Genomic DNA, 21646 nt, shown 5'->3' with positions numbered 1-21646 from the left:
AAATGATTAGAAGAGACTGGAGGGAGGTATGTAGTACATTGTCTACAAAGCCTTCCCTCTAATGGGTCAGAAGTGATTAGCAGCATGCCATTGTAGTTCTGCTTTATTTTCTGCTTGTTCTTATTACATCCCTGCTTTTGGTTCACAGAGGATGGTGACATCTATTTTTCCAGTAAAATATATATATTTTTTTTTTAATTTAAAGAGAAAATGAGATTCCTTGCAATATTGCCAGCTTACAGATTCTGCTCAGGTTTGTCCCTCAGTGTGGCTCTGCTCAGTTCAGAAATGCATTACGAGAAGAACAGTACTTATTTTGCTAATATCCACATATCATAGATCATAGATTTAACACCTTTCAGTAGCCATGAAAACATGCAAGAAAAATACCATGTGCATTTAAGGCATCTCAGATAATTTCTCCTGTGTTATTTGGCATATAACTTTCTGTGACAAATAATCACAGATGATAGATGAGTGCATGCCAATACAAAAATGTGATAAGTATCCAATATGAAATAGATACTGCAACTTTCTTGAGCATATTGGATCCTTTAATACTTGAGTATTTCAGGGAATGTTGTCAAGGCAACACCGATCCGTATTCTTTCTTTTGGTTTCTCAAACAGAATCTTTATTTGTGAAAAATTACTAATTTCCCATTAATTCTGTTGCAAAATGTTTTTATGAGGCAATAACAGTGTAGAGAGAGCAAGGACTTTCACATAGACTTTGTACTCAGCTATCTTTCATAGCTCAAGGCTTGCCTATTGAAAGATGCCCATCTGATCCTAATCCTGCAGATTTCTGTGTAGACATGTGTAAGTCCACAAATTTATTTAAACTTTAGCACATATTTAGGTATTTGAAAGATACTGGCCTAAATAATTTTTGGTGTGTTTATTATATACAATATAACTATTCCTCCAGGGCTTAATTCAAACTGTGTTATATGAATGAGAAGCTTTCTGTTGACTTCAGAGAACGGTGGATCATGCTTACATCCATGTATTTCATCTTGGCTTATCTGAAGAGTTTTACAAAGATTTTAAGTAGTATTCTTTTACTTCTGCAGAAAGAAGACAGCAGGGCAGAAACATGCAGATATTTTGCATGAAATCATACTGAAAGTTTGAGAATAAGATTCGGGTCTTACAATTTTAACTTTTTACTTGTACTGATATGAGCAGGATCTGATCTCATGATCTAGAGATAGAAATGTATGCATCTGCTATCAAATCCCTCAACCATCTTGCTATTTTACCCATTATTTTTCCAATATCATTTGCTTACTATTCATTTGCAAATAAGAAGTCACTGTGTGATTTCCCCTGGCTGTGCGTAGCTCGAATTCCTGTTGTCCTGGCTGCCCTGTGTGTGTTTCCATGCTCTGCTGACACTTGTACCCACCTTGGGAGCAGTGGCGATTCGCCACTCGAACAGATGGAGCTGGAAAGAGAAATGCCAGGGCACCAGAAGGCTCCCTTGGCTTCAGCCTGCAAGGTCAACTTCTAAATGTGTTTTTGATTTTGTTATTTACGCTGAGCTTCCCCCGGTTTTAAAGAGGAGTAGTAGTTTAAGATGTGGTGTTTAATGTGAAGGAGGTTTAGTTCTCGTAGATACTTTAATGCGTCAGAATTTTAAGGTGTCTTATCAGTGCTGCAGCTAACTCTGAAATATGTCAATTCTGAGGCACCTTGACTTCTGAAGTTAGACATAAATAATTATTGGGAGGAAAAAAACACAAACAAACAGCAAAAGCCGCTGTGGTTGTGTAAGGAAACCGTGTCCATATTTTAAGAGGCAAAGAATGGGAGCCAGAGGAACCTGCAAGTTTCTTCAAGTATTGTTTTCAGAGCTAGATTTAGAAACCTGTGCTCTGAGGGGTTCAGGGAAGTTTCTGCCAATTCTTTACATGTGAATGAGTCTGTTCTAAATAAATAAATAATACATAAATGACAGAACAACGTCGCTGTTTCCCATATGAACTGTAAATTATTTATTCGAACAATAGGTGTTTATATTGTTCAAGGATGTGCCTTCAGCCAACGCTTACCCATGCAAGCAACTTTGCTCATGTGGTTATCAGTGTTCAGATGCTTCAGCTGATTGGCTTTCAGGGAAACTTGGTAACCTACATGTTTTGAAGTAATTTATTTTAAGAAGATTTAGGGTCACAGCTCATGTGAAAACGTCACCCTTCTCTGCAAAGATCCATCTAGCACAGAGTTCAGTTTGGTACTTTGGTACATTCATGCGTCTGGTCCTGTGTTCTTATAGCAGTATGCTTTATAGATTGAGGAACCATGTAGAGAATCTCTTAAAACAGAGATTTAGTTCAATTCCATTCAGAAACGTTAAATGAAAGGCTAACATACCATCTTCTGATGAACGATATATTTAGCAAGGTTGTTTTCATAGTAGTTATGCAGGAAGTATCACAAAATGTCATTTACTGGATTTTAATGATGCAACCTATACTGGTAATACGGGTTGGAACAAAGTAAAATTTTAAACACTTCTGTAAATGAAGCAATTGATGGAGTGAACAAAGACTGATGATATGATGGATCCAAATGGGCTTGAGTTTTGGTGGTATGTTAAAGTTGTAGTAAAATAATATCCCTGAAGAATGTATTACCATTCTTTTTTCATAGCACTAGGCTGGTTTGGATGGCTTACAGCCTTGGGAGAGACTTTGTTCTCAGCCAGTATGTCCCAGTCGCCACTGTCATCTTCAGACACTATCAAAATGTGTGGGGAAAAGGCAAATGAGAAGCAGCAGTGGAGTTCAGTGCATGCTTTGTTAGCTCTGTGATTTGCTTTATGTTTCATTTTACTGCTGTTAACAGTAAGTGAGGAAACATGAACATGTTGCCTGAATGTCCCAGGTAAATTGTAAGGAAAAACAGAAGCACATGCTGTGATTGTTTGTCCAACAGGTATATCCTGCAGACCACAGGACATTTTTGATTGTGGAAAATACCTGTTGAGAGCTCAGATAGGGTCAGATAGAGATCAGATAGGGTCAGTGCACAGGACCCACTGTAAATTAATCAGATTTTCTCAGAGTATGTCTGAAGCATTATCCCACCCAAAATGTGCAAATAGGATCAAGGGATACATGCACTGGTGTGGCAAGCGACCCCAGCACTCTGCCTGCATTTATCTGCATTGGACTAGAATATAACCTCAGTGTAACTAAGTGTGTCTGACAAAACTAGACTGACACCCAGGAGGCTGTATAAATTCTTCAGGAGCTCTGCAAGTAATATTTAATAACATCCAAAGAAAGAGAGCACTAATTTCACACTCGGCAGACGCCTCTCCCCAAGGGCAAAACGCTCCGAGTTATATCAACGTCAAGTGATGAGAAATGGTCCTGCCCTGCCTGGGCCGGTGTTCTTCCCCCTTTTCCTTTTTCAGAATGGGTTGGCCGAGCTGCTGCTGAGTGAGTTTAATGTGCAGGGAAGGAGGATTTTGCTGCTTTTGGAGGGTGTGTGCGGGAGCGGGAGGCGCAGGGTGCGCGCGGTCCCGGGCGCTTCGCTGGGAACAGGAACCGTCCCCCATCGCTCCAGGTCCTGCTGCAGACAGGAGCCGGCCGGTCGGGCCGAGGACGGGATGGACTCACACTAAGAACGATCATCAGAAGGTAAAGCCCTTCCTGTGAGACTAGATCTGAACTGGACGGGGTCCTGGCTTTCCTTTGGCGGGGAGAAGGGGTGCAGCTTTGTGACTGAATAGCTTGCCAGTGGTCCCAGAACAGGGCGCTGGTACTTCTGTTCCTGTGCACCAGAAAGATTTTTGGAAGGCTGCGTGTAATTCTGTGTTTCAGCAGAAGAGAGTGCAGCTCACATGTTTTTAAGCTGCCACAAAGAGGGGAGAATGGCACAGAGCTTGGGCTGCTTCTGATTGCAGCTGATTGCTGATGTATCAAGGAACAATATGATTCTTTACCTTGAATAATTCTTCATATAGCTTGTTGGCTCTTTTGATCACTTCTGGAGATTTGTTGCATAAAGTCAGAGGTTGTTTCCAGTTTCCCAGTCTTTGTCCCGAGAAACATGTTTTATCAGTAACCTAGAATGCTTTTTTTTTTTTTCCTTGTAATATAGGGTTTGTTTGTGTAAAAATGGGGAAATGAGAAGTTTAATAATAACTCGGGATATGGGTAAATGGTTCAGGCAGGTCGTGTAGCTGAGTAGGAGCAGAAATTTAATTTAATTTAGACTGTCCTTCTCTGATGAAATATATACTAGTGTAATTGCCTAGAACACCACACCATGCACGGGGCAAAAAACTGGAATAAATATACTTCCAGAAAACTAACTTAAATTGCTTCACGTAGAAATCTTTCTAACAGGATTTAGGTGATTTCTTCCCTCCCACGCATCTCAAAAGAATTAATTTGGCAAGAGAAATGTATATCTGTAGTTGAGAAAGACTTGATATATAAAGATGACAAAGGGTATCTGAAGTTGACAGAGCCCCAACAGGAGTTTGGTTGCTATGGGAGCATAATCACAAGGCATTAACTTCTCAGCAGTGGTTTGGAAACCATCCTTCAGTCAATTTGAACATCAATAGGAAGGGGAAGGATGTTAAGAGGGTGTAGGGATGGTGAATAAGAAAAGCAAGTTGTAGCAAGTAATTTGAAAAAATACCAATTAAAGCTTCCTTATTGCCACAAAGGGATTTGTGAAATCTTGCAGGTGCTTATAAAAATATGACTTATTTGTCTAAATTGCTTTCTTGAGTACAGTATTGCTGATTTGGATCTATATTTCCTAGCACAGCAACTTTACTTTTTACCTTTTTGATTTGGTTAAATATTCTCCAGTGTATTTCTTGCACTAAATATTACTGAAAGACTTTAGTGGGCTGAACAAAGTACTTCAAAATTATATTTCAGTAGAGGAATTTATATTAGTATAAAGTTTCTTGCCAGCAACAGCAGCCTTTGTGATATCTAGCCATTGCATATATTCCAGTAACACACAACAGGTGCGTAAAACAAGTAGCTTTTTCATATCTCAGGGTGCACATAACACAAACCAGTTTTTAGTATGAGCATAACTTATCTGGATGACTTAATTTTTCTTGCTATGTAGCTGTACTAAGAATTCAGTTGCATGGTTGTCACTGCAGGACACATCTTGTTCTCCTTTTGGAACACTCTGCTTTAGGGAAAACAAGTCTCTCTTTTTATTTTGGAGCTCCCATTGCTGCTTCTGTTCATCTTTTAAACCCTTGCAGTGTGTTAGTGCTGCCTGCACAGTCACCCACAACAGAGATACAAAATTCATCATGATCCCTGCACCAAAGTAGTTCCAGTGTCACCATCTGGCTGTCAGCGGGATGTAGTGACAGGGGAATGTGAGGCTCTGTGTGGCAATACCAAGTTATTTCAGCCGGTTACTTTTTGTTACTACTGGACTAAGATCACAGGAGAAAATGGATTAAGTGGTGATTCTTTTTTTTTCTTTTTCAGGATTGTGATATTTCATTTTTAAGTCCTGCTATCAGTGGGGATTTTGCTGCTGACTTCTAGAAGAGCAGGATAGGATTTAAACCTGTCCCCTGTAAAAAGTCATTGTTGGGAAGAATGTAGCAATAACAGGTTTGAAACTTGAGAAGCGGGGAAGAGCCTGTTGGGGCAAGTCTGTAGCTGTCACCTGTTTGTAACCTGGGTGGTGTGCTTTGTGTTCGCTCTATGAGGGCTCCGTCCTCTCCCTCATGTGTCTGCTTCATCAGGCTGCTTTCCTGGGGGCTGGGGGAGCACAAAATGAAAGAAAAACAAAACCATGACTGAAAGATATGTCTAAAATCTCTAGGGACTTTGAAACCCACAAAATTAACACCTGTCTTTACTGAGCAGGTGCTTTACAGGTGAAGAAATATGATACACCTGGGTATTTTGTGGGTGATTAAGTGTTTGAAATGACCACCTGGAGCACAAAATGGGTAGATTTTAATCACATGGTCATGCTACATTAGGAGATCATAGAGGTCTGATAGTTCTTTGGATAGATACCTGGGAAATATGACATTTATTACAAGCCTTTTTCTTTCTAAGATGGAAAAATAGCACAAAGCAAGAAATGTACCTTTTAATCACCAACAACAGAGATGCTCTGGCATTTAAACTGTCTGTGAAAACTATCTTGGGATGCTTTGGGGTTTGCAGAGATTTCTGAAATGAGCATCGCAAATCATTTCAGTATGAGTCAAAATGTTAAGAAATTGACTTTTACATATAGGGTTCAGAGACGGATATTTTTTAGTGTATACAGATGGATCTTCTGTTGCTTTGAATTCTGTAAAGTGCTTGCATCTTGGCTGGCAAATGATTTTTCCTAATAATAAGGAGACTAAGAACTGAGACAGAAAAAGACTTTAGGCAGACTTAGCTCAGCAGCCCCAGGAACTGCTGATGTTGAGGCAGCAATCAGGGACTCCCTGTACTCAGTTGAAAACTGAGTGGCAGTGAACGATGTTAGGTGTCCCCTCCTGCTTCATGTCCATCACCTCCTTCCTCTTCACTACTGTAGTAATATCACAGAATCACAGAATCAACTGGGTTGGAAAAGACCTCAGAGATCATCAAGTCCAACCCCTGGTCCAACTCTAGTCCGTTTACTAGTTCATGGCACTAAGTGCCATGTCCAGTCTCAGTTTAAAAACCTCTAGGGACGGTGAGTCCACCACCTCCCTGGGCAGCCATTCCAATGCCTGACCACTCTCTCTGTAAAGAATTTCTTTCTAATATCCAGCCTAAATTTCCCCTGGCAGAGTTTAAGCCCATGCCCCCTTGTCCTATTGCTAACTGCAATATGTTGTATTATGGTCATTTTGTTGGAACCATCTTCCTGTGGTAACTAGAAATCTTGAGTTTATGCGGAGCTGAAGAAAACAAGGTAGGGAGTAAAATTCCTGTGTCTTGGCTCTGACAAATAGAATCTGATGCCATGTTCATGCCAGCCAGGATTCAAAGGTACACTCGCATAGTTTTGCACCTGTAATTGGAAATCACAGGTATCGGCAGTGAGAATACTGAAAAGCAGAACAGAAAAAATTGACTTTGCCAAAAATAAAAAGCTTTGCTTTGCGCAGAGTACATGTTGGTAATCTGACATGTGTTCAAGGTTATTCTATTTGAAAAAGAGACAACTATTTCTCTGCATTAACTATCTGCTGGTTACCTCGATGTCCATTGATACGTCAATTTTAAATTTAGTGTAACGAACACTTTGGCGAGAAATACAAAACAGGGATTCCTGAGAAATGTCTGGATGTAGGAAAATTCAGGCTCATAGTTATGTATTGGTGACTCTGGAGATAAGAGCAATGAGACTGAGAAGAAAAATAGGCGAAGAAAATCTATCCTTTCCCTAGATTGTCATCTGTTGCTTATTGTGACCCCTAGCTGGAAGAGATTTCCAAAGGCAGCAGGTAGCTTTGCAGTTAATCAAGGATAAAAACTATTCTGTAGACTTTTTAAAGCAGTATCATATGAGAATAGTTGGAATGACAGTGACTTTTAGGATCAGTTTGCTACAAGAGCAGGCTCTACTCACTAAAAGAAGAATATTCCCTGCTCAATTCACTCCTAACATGTTTTCCTATTAGAACAATCTGTGAGTCTGCCAGGTAAAAATTAGTACATATTGAGTGCTTTGTGTCTGCCTTGTTTCTTGCAGGCTACTTTTATTTTAGATTCTCTGGTTATTTTCTACAGATGTACTGTGTGTGATCTCATGCTTAGTTTCTTTCCCCCTCCTTTGGCCTTCGCAACTTTTATTTCTCTGTTCCTGGGACACTCCCTCTGAACTGAATGCAGGCATCAGAACGGAGAGCGGGCTTTGCTAAACCACACGCCAAAGCTTGCCTGAAACAGCCTTTTGACCGAAAACTGGAAAGACAGTTTTGTGTTGGGCGAACAAGAAAATCAGCTACAGTTATTTGGATCTAGTGGTATGTTATGGGGAGGTGCAGCAGGGCTGGGAGTCTGAGAATTTGAGTTCTGTGCTTGGCTCTGCTACAAGCATTTGTTTGGATCCAAGGTGAGTTGTTTTGTCTCCCAAGCTCTCACTTGCTTCATCGGTTACATAGTGGTTTGCACTTGCTCACTGAATAGGTTAATGTGAGTTGTGCCTGGTGCCACACTGACCTGTTTTCTCAACCTTCCCCATAGTGCAGACCCCATTTTGGTGCTGGACCCTCCGGGTCAGTGACAATTCCCGCGCTGATGCAGCACACCCAGCCCCAGAACTTCTCCTGGTGTTGCACTTGAAGTGTCTCTCCGAACCACAAGCCACATCTACAACATTTCCCTTCCAGCCACCTGCTCTACCAGGGGCTAAGACAGCTCTCCGTGAACTCATTTAACTAGTGGGAGTTTTTCCTGGTATAACCTTAGACTCTAATAGTTCTACTGAATGGTCCAAAACTGGGTTCCCTAGGAGCATCTTGCTGCATGTGTAAAAGCTTCTCTCTATGTAAAGCCCATTGAAATGGATCTTAAGGTCAAAGGTACTGTTAAAATAATCTTGCGTGACCTTCTCTTTTCAAAATCATAGAGCTTTTCCCTAGAAATCAAATGAGAGCTTACGCAGCCTTGTCATGAGGACTGCAGAGTGATTGTAAGGCCACAAATTTCCCCTCTTGCTGCTTAAATTACCTTTACTTTTTAGAAACTTTACCTCATTTTGAGGTTGAATATGTCCAACTTTAGCTTTTGGATGTTACCATAGTTTTTTTCAATGGGATTGAAAAGCTTTCTGGGAAATTAGTAGTGATGTTGTCAAACCACCTCTCAGTTGCTGTTGTCTACAATGTGACCCTCGGTCTCACAGGGCTCTGCTTTCTTTGCAGCCAAGTTATTCTTGACTATTAAAATGTACTTGTGTTTAGCTAGCTTTAAACAAGCCTTGTCTTTGATTCATCTGCAGATTTACCAGGAAGGGTTTTATATTCTGGTTTTACATTCTTATCTTGGCCCATGCAGTGGGCAGGAGGAAGGACTGGCTGGGGTGTCTGGCTCAGCAGAGCCTCCCCTGCTAACACACCCATCTGTCAGAGCCGCCTGGCCCTGGCTTTCTTAACACTCTTGAGTACAAATTATTCAACTCTCCGAATTTGTAAACGTTGACTCATGGCAAACACTATTCAAAAAAGTCTTGCTCCATAAACAGCATCAAACAGCAAAAGTGTATCTTTCCTTGTTGTCAAATACAGACCTGAAAGATATACCTTCTGAATATTCCTGCCTTTTCTGTGTCATCTTTCATTGTTTTTCATTTACAGCTCACAAGGGACCTTTGCTTGATATGTCACTTTAAAATTTTTTTTAAAATATATTTTTTGTTGTCAAGCTTTAATGAAGACTCTTATTGTCTTTAGACATATTCTTTGGTCACTTTAGCTTTCTTAATGACTTAGTTGTTGCCTTGGGTTTTTTTTGGTTAACAGTATCTTAGCTCTTTTCAGTTCAGTTGATTTTCTGTGCCTCGGGCATACGGACCATGATCACTTCTTTTGTTTGTATTTTAGAATACAGAATTTGGGACGTTCAGTAGGATGTCTTAAAAATTCCTGGGTTCATCCTTTTATGGTTATTTCAAGATCTAGGAACATGTTCCTTTAAAACTGCACATGCACATATATATGTGTGAACATATAACACTGCTCTTTATTTCTGTCTATAAATGCAATCAAATCATGATCAGAATGGAAATAATTGCTAACTTTTGAATTGGAAATAACTTTTTAATATCAGGATGAGGTCTGTATTTATTGCCTGCTGTCACGTGCGAGGCGTTCTGATTTATGAAATAATGTTGTTGTTTTTTTTAAGATACAAAGGAGGTTTGTTACTGACTTTTCTAGTTGAACTTAAGCAGGTTGAAGTCAGCTATAGTTCTACTGACTGAGAAAGTTATTTCTAAGTAAAGAAACTAGTAATATCTCCGTCTTCCAAGGTACATCCCATTGCTTTGGCGATACTGTTGCAGCACTTGCAAATACAACTTCATTTACCATGATCTGCTGATGCCTGTACAGCAAACTCTGTTATTAGAAGTTCAGCCGGGGGACAGGTCAAGGGAGCAACAGTCACTTCATGCAGAGAGTTAAACAGAGAAATGTGGTTTTGTTTCACTCTTGTGCTCACTTATTCCTGACAGCTCAGCTGTCCTGTTATCACCTAACGAAGGGAAACATGGAGATCACTTGGAAAGTGGGACTTTCCTGGTGTTACGGAAGATTGCATGCGGTGCGTGTCCGGTACACAACGCACTCACAGGGCTCCGTGCCGCCCCTCGCCTTGGGCCGTGTAACCAGCGCTCAAGCCAGGCTCAGGGCTTGGCTTTGCTTTGCTCTCAGCAGGCTGGGAGCTGTGCCTGGAATGGGTTTGTCCTCTTGCTGCAGAGACTGATCGCTCGGCTCAGCAGACCTGTGCTGCCGTCTTGGTGGTCAGTAGAGGTGTTTTACTGGCTGGTTAAGACAAAGTTATAGTCATGCCAGTATTACCAGGCTGTTTGAAATGGCCCTTGGCACTTTGGTGAAATTACTGTAAAGCAGCTTTGCTGGTTGATTCTGATTCCAAACTAATCCAGCAGTATGAATGTGGGTGTAATCATGGCCTTTAGGTGAAGTATCTTTTCATGTCAAAAACTCATGCTGGACAAAGTGCATACAAGATAAAACCCTAAGATTACAGACAATATATTATAGAAAATCCACACCTGTACTTATGAACTGGACCTTTTCCAGCATTGTTAAGACAAGAGGAGGGTTTTGCATCAGGCCTTGCCAAATACTTGCTGTTAAGTTCAAAATTAAAAACAGTCTGGTTTAAAAGAAAATTGAATGGCAGATGCTGGATTTTGCCCTCATATGTACCTAATATAAGGGAAATGAAGCCAGTGAATTCACAGATTTGTTTTGTAATTAGATTAGAATTAAAGTATGTAGAAAATCCTGTGAATTCACTTAGCTCTTCACTACAAAACAGAACATGCACCTAAAGAAAACACTGCATGCGTCCAATAGTTACCTTTTTTTTTTTTTTCAGAATATACACATTATCTTAATAAAATTTAGTACATATATTTCCTCTGGATTGTTTCTGATTAGCTATATGTTCACTCACTGGGATTAGGTTTCTCTGTGCATAAATGTAACCCAGGATCTGAACAGAGATGCTGTAGAAAACCTGGCAATAGGCAATAAAGCTGCGTCTGCTATTGCTTTGCTCCTCTGTACCACCCAAAGTATTCTAGCTGGCCACTTTGGGCTACTGTGGCTACATTTCTTAGTTGAGTGGAATTACCTTCTTTATGGTACCATCTTCTTGATGTTAAACATTTAGATAATAGAAGTTCATAACTTTGGTCCTGCCGGTAGCAATAGGTGGATTTGCCCCATGAAGACAGAATGAGTAGCTCCCACAAGGCCTGTAGTCAGTAGTTCAGCATTTCATGTGTGTGTGCAGCTCGTTCAACACTGGGATTGCGGCGAAGCGAGAACTCCAGCCAGAGCTGGCGGTGCAGAAACAAGTGACCACAGAGATGTTACTGAAGTCAGGTCCCGTTTATATTCAGCTGTTACTTCATACCAGCAGAGCAGTTGCACAACTGGGGATCCAGCCTCAATTGTTACTCACATGTTTGCTGTAAGGAAAAATTATATTCCAAGAAGCTGATTAGTTGCTGCTAACAGCAATGCAATTATGAGTATAGGAGTATTATATGCTGACAGAATTAACACTGATAAGTTACACAGTTTATTATAGTCCATCTGCTAAGGAATATACTTGCATGACATTGGTAGTCACTGCTGGGATGCTGCTAAGTATTTCTGCCTAAAAATCAGAAACCAGGTGTGATTTAACAGTGCAAGTGTTGGTAGCAGCAGGACAGCTGCAGTTTGGGCTTACCCAAGGCAGCCCAGCAGGCGCTGGAGGTGTCTGAGGGTCTTCCATGGCTCTTGCATACGTGTTGTTGTCCAGATTTACAGTCTCAGCCTCACGCTCCATTTCCCGCTGTCCCCCCATGGGGTCTCTGGTGTCCTGGGAGCTGCCGGTGAGCTCAGCCGCCCGCTGCTCCGGCTGCTGCTATTGAGGTGCTGTGACAGTCATGTTAAAAACAGCTTTAGAAAGGCCTGGTTTTAAAGATACATATCAAACAAGGACTTGTCCGGCTAGAATTTTTTCAGCATTTAAATTGTATTATGCTTTCCTTCCTTTGGTACTAACAGAAAATTATGGTCGATTCTGAAGTTGTTTGGAAGCAGAGGAGCTGTGCTTTTATTTTTGTATATGAGCACAGATATTTGTAGTGGCTTGCTAAACAGATAAGAGCCTGGGAAAAATGGGTGGACAGTCTGGGTCAGGATGTTATTAAAGGCAAATTTTGGTCTTTGTAGCGTTTATGCTGTTCCAGCCGCTTGTGAAGCCTGCAGAGAAGGAACAATGGAATTTGATGTTATACCAAACATCAAACAGGGTTGAAGGTTCTGTGACCTCTGCAAGTAATTAAAATAAAGCTTCACTGGAAAATGGTAGGCTGCTGCCACAGTTCCTGTTTTACAATTCACAGCATTCCTTAAGGGGTTTTAAGAAATGAGTCCAAGTTATTTTTTGTGCTGCTTCTCAGGCCTCCTTAAGAGAGTTAAAAAATCAGGTCATTCTCCTCAGAGTTATGGTAGAACTAAATATTTCATTAGGCTTATCCATCAAATGGGCCCATTATACCTGTTCATAAAAAATTAAAAAAAAAAAAAAGGAGGGAGCTAAATGTACTTTGCTACTCTGTAGCAGTTTTTCTGGTATTTAAATAATGTTAGAAAAATAAAGCTTTGTATATGTTTAATAGCTGTTTGTCAGGTGGCTGCTAAGGTATGTTTGAATGGAGAGGGAGTGAGTGCAGCTGTGCAAATGTAACACCACAAATATGCACTTAATTGTGTCCTTTGGCCGGCAGAAGATGTCTGCTGGTAATCAGTTGTTCTCCAGCAGACCCACTGGCATGGGAGCTCTCCTGGCGGGATTCTTGTTGTTGTTCTCTCTGGCTCTTGTTCACTGTTGTTCTGGAAGGAAGGACACAACCGAAGGCATGAGTAATAGGAAATCTTAAGCTCTCACATTCCCCAAAGAGGAAAACATTTATTTAATCAGACTAGAGCTCTACAAGCACTCAGAGAATAAAAGTCGTGTGAGAAGTGGGGACAGAAGGGATGGATTTGGAAAATGCAGTTCTGGGCTTGTGAACGGCTTTTACTGTGGGGTTAAAGCCGTGTGTGCTCAGTGCAGGTACTTCTTCTTAGTAGCTGCCAGGTTGGAATCATTCCCGCAGTACCTACTGACATCAGCTAAGGAGGATTTGTATTTTCCAGCTGAAGTTATTGAAGAGAATAGTGTGCTGGAAGAAGGCTGAAAATTGATAGCTGGTGATCTATGAAATATTTGGTCTGTCATTATTAACTATTATTGTAGGTCACGGTATTGTTCTAATACATAATAGAGCTTGTACTTCTGCTAGTGTTACTTGGGACATGTTGCTTGTACCATACACACATCAAGGTCCCCAGTGAAGCCCATCATCTGTGAATCCTGACAACCGAACCTCCAACCATCATTCCTAGGCCTTAGAGGAGCAGTGATTACATGGTTTTAGTCGCGGGACTGGTCATGAGGGATACATTTCTGTAATGGTTTTCCTTGGTAGTGTTTCTCTAAGGTATTTTATGAAGGGCATTGAATTTTTATTTAACCTTCTTTTTAGATCAGGAAACTGAAGTGTAGTGTTCCTAAAAACTTGGTTCCTGTGTAAGTCCTTAAATTACCAGAATAAAGAAAACCTTAGTACTGTGCATGTTAAACCTTGTTTTCTATACATGAATATGCATATAATGTACATATTGTGCGTAGTAGATATATTTCATAATATATAGAAAATAAATAGCATGCATATATCGCTGGTCAATCATGAATCAGTGAGACTTACAGAACCATGGAAACCTGTTCAAAATTAACATACATATATTTGCATTTATAATGATACTTATACCTTTGGCTATGTTTCTTCATTCTGCAATTCTAAGGCTCTGGAGTATGCTAAATGAGTATATACTACTGCTTTTTTTTAACCTAAATTTTTCTGTCTACTGTGTTCAAATGGCATTTAATCTGAGAACTCTTTCAGATTTGTCAGTGTGGGTAGAAGACAAATAGGAAAGTCAGAAGAGATTGTATATTGTTATAAATGGATAACTGATGTTCCTTGCTTCTAGTGCAAATGCAAGTGCCAGTTGATTTAACAAAGAGTTTATAAGCAGTGACAGTAACACGTAGGTTTAATATTTCATTTGACAAGAAACTTTGCTGCCAATTCATTCAATTCCATTCAAGAGTTTGTATGCAAAGTGATAGTAATGATGTTCAATATTGTTTTGGTTGGTTTTAGCACTTCTAGCTGAGAAAAACTAAGGTATTTTCAGCAATGAATTCAGCTTAGTTTAGTAACTAAACTTAGTTTAGTGACAGTCCTTTAAGGTATGTGTCCTGGTTTGCGCTGGTGGTTTGTATCGTCCTGAAGACCTCAACTGAAGCAGCAATAATTCAGAAGGGATCAGAAGCAATATGATGGATCAAAACCTAGTGGCCGCATAGCTGTTTTTTGAACAAGGAAGAGACGTGTTGCTGCTGGCAGGGTGCAGGGTGCTGCTTGAGAAGTCCTTGTGTAGCAAAGGTAACTGTGAGGGATTGCTGGATATGAGGTGAAGGGGTAAGGAGAGCCAGGCATGGTGGGAAGTGACTTTAACCCTCTTGCACCTCGGCTGAAGGATGATCGTGGCAAATGTGCACTGATTTAATGCTGTGTGTTACACCCAGCAGGACTGAGATACAAGCCCTACAGTCCCCAGCACAGCAGCATAAGGTTACAAGAAGCTGCACGTTGACCATACTGAATGATGGTTTAGTGGCCTAAGAACTGAGCAAGACCCGATATTTGGAAAGTGTGAATATTTCATCCCCTTCTAGATCCAAAAGGTTTTCCTGTTACTTTGCAAATTTTTAGCAACCGTTTTTCTCAGATGGTTACAGCAAGGTTAGTCTTGTTGAGATGCAAATTGTTTTCCAGCGACTACCCACTGAAGAAAGGTTTCCATTCCCAAGTTGTAGAAACATTACTGAGGCGGAAAGCACATGAAGGTGGTTGGGAAGTGTTCAACAACCACTGCAGCTGCTGTGGTGTGTAACTGTCCCCCAAAACCTCTCCAGTGTGCGATGTGTCCGTGCATCCACTTAGAAAACGTGTGTTATCTGGGGTGTGGTGTTCATTCATCATCGCTCACACTAGGCTGAAATGTGGCCAGTTGTTTCAGCCCTGGAGAAAGATCTGATCAACTTGAAATTGGTCTCTTTGGCTGTTTTGAGGAAACATGTGTACATCATTTAAACTGTATTCTCTTGACAGTAGCATGTCAGAAGTTTTTCCAGGAAAAAAGTCTTCAGAGATGCCACAGGCCTACACATAATATTATGATGAATTCTGGATTTGTTTCCCCTATAAAGGACAAGGGGCAATGGGATCAAGCTGGAACACAAGAGGTTCCACTTAAATTTGAGAAGAAACTTCTTCTCAGTGAGGGTGACAGAGCACTGGAACAGGCTGCCCAGGGAAGTGGTGGAGTCTCCTTCTCTGGAGACATTCAAAACCCGCCTGGACATGTTCCTGGGCGACCTCACCTAGGCATTCCTGCTCCAGCAGGGGGATTGGACTAGATGATCTTTTGAGGTCCCTTCCAATCCCAAACATACTGTGATACTGTGATAAATAGCCTGGCTTTTAAAAACATGTAAACTGCTTACAGCAATTAACAGACAAGTGCTTGAATCCAGGTGCCCTTTTCTAAAGGAACCTTAAGAAAAACTTTGTGATGAGGAGAAAAAAAAAAGTGGAATGTTTATTGGATGATCAGGGCAAGTGGAAGACTTATTAATATTAGCATTAGATGGACCAGATACAGACCCCTTTAGGATCAAGCTGGTAGAAGCAACTGACCAAAGTTATTGTGAATTAATAGCAAAACGAGGAACAGGACACTCAGAAGCCTGGGGTAGGACCACCAGGGTAGTTACACAAAACCCAGAGGATCGGCAGCTTTTGCTTATGACGATGAAGTGCAGCATTTGATTAAATGTGGCTTTCTTGTTCCTAAACAAAACAAACAAACAGAACCAATCCAACAAACAAAACCAAACAGAAACCTCAAAAAAAAATCCAACCCAAAACCACTTGAAAGGCCAGACTTGAAGAACAGAAGCTGGAACTGTACAGGTGTGAATCTGTGATTTGCTTTGTCCACATGCTGTGGTCCTCTCACAATGTAGATATCTCTGCTGGATCCTAACTACCCTTCTTAAAACCACCTTGCCTTAGCTGAGCGTTGAAGTGCTTGGTAAGGAATGATTTCTTTATAAAACCTGTCTTGTCTGATAATACTTATACACAAAGGTTTCCATCCTTCATGCGTGGGAATTTAGTAAAGCATCTCACAGGACACAATCCCACCTCAGGTGGGATATCTCAGAGGTTAAATAATAATCACAGGCTCTGTACTCTTTCCAGTTCAGATTATGTAGCTACTTAGCTACCCTAATGAATACCTTTTGAGGAGCTATGAATTCTATTTTGGAAAAATCCACATGCCTACTGAAAATCTGAGCTCTGTTAAGCAGCAGCATAGTTATGCTGCAGAGATATTCTTTAGCTGGATGAGACAGGCTCAGCCCAGAAAAGATTCCTGGTTTAATACTTCAAATCTATTTTTCAATTACTCTCTTCCTGTTTGGAGAAGATCCTTTCTGGCAGTGATTCATCCTTCTTAGGAAATTTTATATCTCATTACCTGGGAGTGGTTCCCAGGACATCAGATTTGCCATTATGTTTGAATCAAGTACATCTGAAATCACTTGTGACAAGCAGCTCCATGGGCCCCACTCTGCTGAAGAACTTCAAGAATGCTCAAAAGCTGGGATTTCTGTTGTTGTTGTTGAATACAGATAAAATTGCTGTTTCTCTGTATGTAGTGTTTGCGTCAGGCAGAAAGTGCAGAAAAGGATGTTGGCTTCTGCTGGGTGCTGAGCTGTCTGAGATCTACCTTTGAACCCTGGTCAGTTGACAGTCCTAAGCCGCATATATCTACAAGTAGCTGTTCTTTGTATGTCTGCACTCAAGGTCAGAGTAGCTGTGCTTTGGTGCTGGCATTATGTTTCAGCTACATTCACAGTTTCTTCGTTTTCTTAAATTCCAGTCTTGAATGGAACTGATGGGACACCTCAGAGAGTTAGTAATTGTGAGAGTTAAAGAGGACAACCAGTAATGAAAATGATACAAAGACCATTAACTGTGTTTTTCCTTTTCAGTTCAATATTGGTTTTGTTGCTGCAAGTCAAGCATCAGTTGTATGTTTCCTCCCTCGTTAGCTTTTCTTCCTCGAACAGACATATCTTGTAGTGACCTTTTATTCTCCCTTTTACTATAGTCCCTTTTTTTGCCTGACAGGTCTAAATCTGCTGTGCAAAAAATACTAAATCGCATTAGTCTCCCTGTTTGGTGCCCTCTAAGAAGCAAGAATCAACAGCAAAGGCAGGATCTGAGTAAGAGGAGTGCAGAGTGAATGTATCAGTAAATTAGCAGCACACTGCATCTCTTCTCTGGCCTTGTGTTGCTGAAAGTTCTGGGTGGGAACTGTTCTTTGTGGTAATGAAAGATAAATGTTTATATCCACAAATGCCACTGTCTCTGTGAACAGCCGCCTTTCCCAACCACCCCTAAAATCTAACCTGGGTACTACACTGCTAAGGCAGGAACAAATGAGAACATGAAAATTAAATGGTGCAACGTTCCCTGTAGAAGGACAGGGTGGTCGATCTGGTTGTCTGGTATTTGTTAGGTACTTTAATCCATATACTTCATCATCTCATATAAATGCTTTTAATTATTAAACCTGTATAACCAATGTCAAATGTGAACCAAAAATATGTTGGTTTTAGTCTCAATAGACATAAGGAAAGGTTGAATTCAGTAATTTTACAATCTTGAGTACAATGAAGTAGGATTTTATGACATTTTTCAAGTCAGCTACAGGGTAAACAGATGTTTGCATGCAACATCTCAGTGGATGGGAATATTTTGTGAAAAAGGATTTGAGGTTCACTTGTCTGAAAAGACACATAAAATTTTAAAGACTTTTTAGAATTCATTACTTGCCATTTTTAAGGGTCATTTTCTAGGAACAGTTATTTTTTTTATTGAAAAAGCCTGATATGGACATTGCATGCTTCATATCTGATAAGAGGAAGTGAATACAATGGTCATTTTGGTCTCCTAAGGAGAAGAAATCACATTAATATCTGTGCCTTGATTTTTTCCTGTCTTGACAGGTCTGAAATCTGATCAGATTTGTTTATTATGAGTATCAATGTATTTAAGAGATGAATGGCTCAGTGGATTTGGGTAACAGCATCTAGAGTATTTAGCATCTTTACATCAGTAGTTTGAATTCAACTCATGCTGTCTGTGCTAGTATATCTTCTGAATTGAGTTGGTGGTCCCAGAAGTGTCTTTAGACACTTAATGCCCATATCAGCAGTGTTGGGAAGAAGGCCAAGGAACAGAATGGCAGGATGAAAACTGTTGTTCATTGTCTAAATTCACCCATAACAATGGGGCGATTGAGAAAATACATGTTGTTTGACAAAATGAGAAGGCAGCAGGTTTACAGAAATATCTAACTGCAGTGTGACATCCATCACCTTGGACTGTTAGATGGAGATTTAAAAAGGTGTTGGGTAAATCATGGACAATAGATAGTGATATAGCCTCTAGCCAGGAAATCTTTAAAGCACTGATCACCTGAATGGGGAGCTGTGAAGAGGAAAGGCTGTTCTTTGTTGTCTTGTTTCTTACAGCCTTCTACCCCAAGTAATCACTGCTGGGTCCCTGTTGAAGACAAGAGACTGGGCTAGGTAGACTGGACTAAGAAAAATGGCAGTGGTCTGTCAGCAACTAGTGAGTGCTCAAAAAGCGATGCAATGCATTGATCCTTCCTTTTCCTTTTTTATTTTTGTTCAGGCAGGTGACAAGCATTATCATCCGAGCTGTGCACGATGCAGCAGGTGCAACCAAATGTTCACAGAAGGAGAAGAAATGTATCTGCAAGGTAAGGGTGATTCCATTCCAAAACAAGGCGACCAGACTTGGTCATTTTTCTGTCACAGACCTCAGGACTTTACAAACTGTAAACATAGGCAAGGAGGACTTCATAGCCATCCTGTCTTCATTACAGTGTTCTCAGACTTTTGAGACCCTTTTACCCTCATGGGTGTTCCTAATGGAGGCTTTGCTGAGGCTGACTGTGTTCTCAAAAGCTGTGTAGCAAAAGTGAAATTGATTGGGCTGCCTCTGAGTTTGGCGTCTCACAGATAGCGTAGCCCACAGATTGATATATGGGATACCAGACTGAATTCTGCTGATCAGTTTCTCTGCTCTTCTGGACCACACTCCAAACTGTAAAAGGCAATAGAAAAACTTCCAAAGACTGCAGCGAGCTTGTTTTGAGTCATGCAGATCTCATTCCTCATGTGCACTGGCAGATAGTCTCCTCCCGTTCGTAATCATATTTGCTTGCCTTGCCCACTTCCCTTTTAGCTGGTTACATCTCTCTTTTTCTTCCCTTGCTTATCTCCTCTTTCTTATTAACAGTCTCACACTCCAAGGTATTGCCAAACATGTTTTATTCGTGATCTTTCCATATAAAAAAAGAGCATGCCCTTTGACTGAAAAATATCCTTGATCTGAATTCCACCTACTCTCCCAGAAGGTAGCACATTAACTATTAAGCTACAGTTATTTTTATTACTTGCTGTAGTATTAATTAATGTTAGTAGAAAGATGTATAATACACATTTATGCAAGCTGGAAATCAAAGTGAAAAAGGCAGATATATTATTGAGATTTTGTATTTTGTGCTTATGTTAGAAAACTTGCTTGCTATACCTGAAAGGACTGTAAAAGAATAAGAAAAAATTATGAGGGTGTGGTTGCAGCCATCTCTTGAAATCCTGAGGAGAGATTCCTTCTGGAGAAATTCCAAAATAAGATGCTATCCTTAAGGAATTCCTTTGAAGCAGACCTGTGTTATTTTGTAGTTTGACCTCCCTACTAGTCAGTCTCTGTCATATCTCACTGACCTTATACCTGAGTCGTCTTATTCCAGCTCTGCACAGAACTCTGCAGTGCGGGAGCAAGAGAGGCTGAGGGAGGGCTGGGCAGGGAGTGCTGCTTTGGGGTGGCAAACTGGAAAGACTAATCTGAAAGCAGCAGTTACAGCATCTGACAACTGGTAATCTTTATTTTCCTCACATTGTAGTGTGATAAAGTACAGGCAAAGTTCAAGGTGAACATCAGTTCATCCGTTGCTGTTATTAATAACAGCTGCTTGCAACTGATGCTGTTTGTACCAGTCTGGCAGAGGGCTGGAGTTCATGTCGATGGGGCAGGCTGTGGTGGAGACTTCTGCAGATCCAAATAAGACAGAAACCATTGCTTCTACTTAAACAAAGCTAGATTTTGTCCTGGCCAAGTTCAGGTAAGAGCGGAGAGGAACCTGGCTCCTTGATCTGCCATCATTCTCTTCCTGGCTGTATTTCCCCTTCTGAACTAGTGTTCTTCATGCTCACCCTGGCTCAGAGAAGGAGCAGCCCAAGTTGCATTGCTTTATTGTCCACAAGCTGTTTTCTGACTAAATAATGTTATTGCTGAGTGTGCTCCAGACTGTCCTGCCAAAGCTTTCCCTGCTGAATTCAGCATGCTTTAAGTGTAAGGGACCTAAAAGCCCTTCCTGTGCAAAGCTCTCAGCTGAAGTGTATATCCTCACTCCATCCAAATGGGTTTACTCTAGGGCGCAGAAATAAAAATACAACACTACAGCACTGAAGCTAGAATCAAAATCACATTATTGATAAAAGATATGAAAATAGGCAGCTTCCTTCTCACTTCTAATTGTCCTCTCCACAGGACATGAAAGCACTGTGCTGGGACTGCTTTGTATAATAGAGGAGCCCGACAGGTTTATGGTAGCTACTGGTATGGGAAACCTGCAAAAGGAAAACATGGAAGAACAAGCTGTCAATTTTGGGGCTTTCTATGTTAAGGATGGTTTGAGTAATGCTAGCAGAAGCCCTCTGGCTTTACCCTGCTCCAACACAGGAAAATGAAAATGAAGCAGCGTCAAAAACTTTCTCTTTTCCCATTGACTTTCTAGTAATATATTACTGTATGGAGCACCTCAGAAGACTCTGGCTGAGCTAGGCTGTTGATTAGCATTTAGAAGGATGCTTTATGTGATTCTCACACAGGCTTTCATCCTTATTCAATGTGTAGATAATAGCCCGAGTTACTGTTTTTCAGAGAGCTGTGTGTTGAAACAATGGTACATGCAAAGTAAAAAGCTGAATCAATGAACATGTTGCTTGGTGTCTGCCAAGTGAGCAAACAAACATATGTTAAGAATGGGAATAACCACAATTTGCTGAACCGTTTCCGGTGGGAAATAGAGCGGCGATGCAGCTTGAGAA

The 21646-nt window shown here is 40.7% G+C and overlaps 1 protein-coding gene across 27 annotated transcripts in view; it reads left to right on the top strand.

Moving 5' to 3' along the window:
* The window catches only part of ABLIM1 (actin binding LIM protein 1), a gene marked incomplete at its 5' end in the record, with an annotated part of 210397 nt that overhangs the window by 140832 nt on the left and 47919 nt on the right, over positions 1–21646 (top strand). For all 27 annotated transcript variants that reach the window (XM_082052516.1, XM_082052514.1, XM_082052511.1 and 24 more), the window contains one exon: positions 19143–19230. In XM_082052516.1, the coding sequence (XP_081908642.1) occupies positions 19143–19230 (88 nt within the window). The remainder of the gene's footprint in view (positions 1–19142; positions 19231–21646) is intronic.

Source organism: Streptopelia decaocto (genome assembly GCF_964273445.1).
Source record: "Streptopelia decaocto genome assembly, chromosome: 5".
Lineage (NCBI taxonomy): Eukaryota > Metazoa > Chordata > Aves > Columbiformes > Columbidae > Streptopelia > Streptopelia decaocto.
The sequence above is the reverse complement of the archived record's forward strand: the minus strand, read 5'-3'. Positions and strand labels throughout refer to the sequence as shown.